Consider the following 3,176-nt stretch of genomic DNA (forward strand, 5'->3'; position numbering starts at 1 on the left):
GCCGTCGCGCCCCCTGTAATGGGTCATAATGGGCGGACAAAAGGCAATCGGAACAGATGGCGGGTTGTCGGATCAAATTCCCTTCCTGGAGAGTTGGCGACGATTTGTTTGGGATCTGGCGGGATGGTAGAGGGGATCCCGGCGTGCAGCGGACGCCGCTTTTGTTGGACGCTTCTTAAACTCTGCCGGGCCCCGCTTTTACGGCATTCGCTCGCGTCTGTCTGCCACTTAGCAGAGGTTGGCTAGGGTTTTAGCAGCCATGGCGTCTTGAGCGGCGTCTTGACCCTACAGGGCATCAAGGGCCCCTGAGAGCTTGATCCAGTTAAGCGGAGACTCACAATTGTGGCGACAAAAGGCCAGGGCTAGATGGAAGGGGAAGAGGGAGGGGAGGGGAAGGCAGGAGTGGATTAACTGTGTATTACAGCATCAAATGACATATGGAGCGCATTATTTAGGGTTCTCTGCCTCTCGGCTTCGCTCGCCAGCCTCCAGCCCTCTACGCTCAAGACCGAAGAATTCTGGAAGGGTGGCGCGTACCCCATGAAAGGCAGTGTTTGTAAAAGATTATTACATAATGCTTAGTAAGTTGATAATCCTACTGGCGGGGTATTTGATCGCGGCCAGAACAGGTTGTAGACTTCGATTCGATTTTACGCTCGCCGCTGATGCTCGGATTTTTTGGCGGGAAGGTGCGCACTCGACTTTACACTGCTCTCCTTCTTTGAATTTGTTTATTCTCCGTCTTATTCTGTCGTGTTGTCTGTCAATGGTAGTAATTAAGGCAAATATTTGGACAGACATACAAAAATGAACGGTCGGACTCCCCATAAAGTTCACGTTTTGTGTTATTAAATTAACCCAAATGACGTACTAAAGCTAACTTAGAAATTTAACCTAACCTGTCCAAGGCTTAAATATGCAATCCTTAGTGTAGGAGCGATCCTACACTAAGCCTTGGAGTGTGTTAAGTTTTCCTGTGCCCTCTACACAATTAATATTACAAAACGTGAACATTAAAATGAAATGAGGGAAGGGAACATTGTTTGCTGCAACAGTTCGATTTTGAACATGCGAGCAAACAGTTGTTTTTCGTGCTATTCTTTGGGTTGCAAAGGTGTCGGTGTTGCAGACGGGGACCCGCGCACGGCAGCGTTCTCAGAGGCGCCCAGACTCCTGCAAAGTCGCCGCTTCTGCAACAGTATCCTAGCGCAGGTTTACACGAACCCAAACATCAGTATGAAACACAACTGAAGTAAAAACAGGAGAAAGGGTTAAGGATTAAACAGAAAACAACTGAAGGATAAACAGGAAACAACTAAAGGATAAACAGGAAACACAACTAAAGGATAAACAGGAAACACAACTAAAGGATAAACAGGAAACACAACTAAAGGACAAACAGGAAACACAACTAAAGGATAAACAGGAAACACAACTAAAGGATAAACAGGAAACACAACTAAAGGATAAACAGGAAACACAACTAAAGGATAAACAGGAAACACAACTAAAGGATAAACAGGAAACACAACTAAAGGATAAACAGGAAACACAACTAAAGGATAAACAGGAAACACAACTAAAGGATAAACAGGAAACACAACTGAAGGATAAACAGGAAACACAACTAAAGGATAAACAGGAAACACAACTAAAGGATAAACAGGAAACACAACTAAAGGATAAACAGGAAACACAACTAAAGGACAAACAGGAAACACAACTAAAGGATAAACAGGAAACACAACTGAAGGATAAACAGGAAACACAACTAAAGGATAAACAGGAAACACAACTAAAGGATAAACAGGAAACACAACTAAAGGATAAACAGGAAACACAACTAAAGGACAAACAGGAAACACAACTAAAGGATAAACAGGAAACACAACTGAAGGATAAACAGGAAACACAACTAAAGGATAAACAGGAAACACAACTAAAGGATAAACAGGAAACACAACTAAAGGATAAACAGGAAACACAACTGAAGGATAAACAGGGAAAACATTCCAGAACTTTGTACAAATTTTCATTCAGACTCTCGACAGAATTCAATGATTTTTAGATGGTATTAATTTTTTTTATTAATCTTGGCAAGGAATTAATTCCTAATTGTAACTTATTTATGCCTTTTTGCCATTCGAGACTTAAATTAATTCACTCAATAATTTAGGACCTTATTATTTATTTTATAGTTTAGAACTCTCCATAATTTATTTAATTGTTAAGAACTTAACGTTTGATATTTAATAACTTAGAACTTAATAATATTGATAAAATAATTTACGACTTACCATTTGCAATTTGATTGCTTTGGAGTTAGCGAATTTGTTTACTTGAATGTTTACTTAATAGTTTATGAGTAACCATTGTATATATAAATGATATTAATATTAAATGTAAGAATTAATTCATTATATCCCTCCCCCCCCCACCTTTGCATGTATAACTGACTGGTTATACATACTGAGAGAACGATGGGGATGTAGAGGTAATAAAATTATATTTATTATTATTATTATTATTATTATTATTATTATTATTATTAGTAGTAGTAGTAGTGGTGGTAGTAAAATATTATTATCATTATTAGGAGTAAAATATTAATAATAATAATAATAATATTATTATTATTATTATTATTATTATTATTATTATTATTATTTAGGGCAACCATTAGTAATTTGATAATTACTTACCATGTGTAATTTGGTATTTAATGATTTACTATTAGGCAACAAATACTCAATGGAATTCGTGATACGAAAATTCACGTTTTTATATAAAATTGTATTAAACAAATATGTGAATTAAAATTAATCAGTTTATGTCTTCTTAGAAATAATCGTCCATTGTTTTTTTGTTATTATGTTTGAATATTGTTAACATTGCCTATTGATCTATTTGTTTCTTTGTCTTTCTTATCTATGTCTCTTTAATCGCCTTGTTTTCCTTGTCTCGTTGATTTTATAATGACATAACTCTCTCTCTCTCTCTCTCTCTCTCTCTCTCTCTCTCTCTCTCTCTCTCTCTCTCTCTCTCTCTCTCTCTCTCTCTCTCTCTCTCTCTCTCTTTATATATATATATATATATATATATATATATATATATATATATATATATATATATACTTCCATCTCATTTTTACTGATATATCTACCAGACCCTTTGGC

The 3,176-nt window shown here is 36.6% G+C and overlaps 1 protein-coding gene across 1 annotated transcript in view; it reads left to right on the plus strand.

The window, feature by feature from the left end:
• Nucleotides 1-2,068, plus strand: part of LOC123762430 (otolith matrix protein OMM-64-like) — a 13,491-nt gene extending 11,423 nt beyond the window's left edge. The window contains exon 5 of the mRNA XM_069327548.1: nucleotides 1,309-2,068. Within this exon, the coding sequence (XP_069183649.1) occupies nucleotides 1,309-2,068 (760 nt within the window). The remainder of the gene's footprint in view (nucleotides 1-1,308) is intronic.
• The last annotated feature ends 1,108 nt before the right edge of the window (nucleotides 2,069-3,176 follow it).

This window comes from Procambarus clarkii, chromosome 2 (assembly GCF_040958095.1).
Source record: "Procambarus clarkii isolate CNS0578487 chromosome 2, FALCON_Pclarkii_2.0, whole genome shotgun sequence".
In the NCBI taxonomy this organism is placed as follows: Eukaryota; Metazoa; Arthropoda; class Malacostraca; order Decapoda; family Cambaridae; genus Procambarus; species Procambarus clarkii.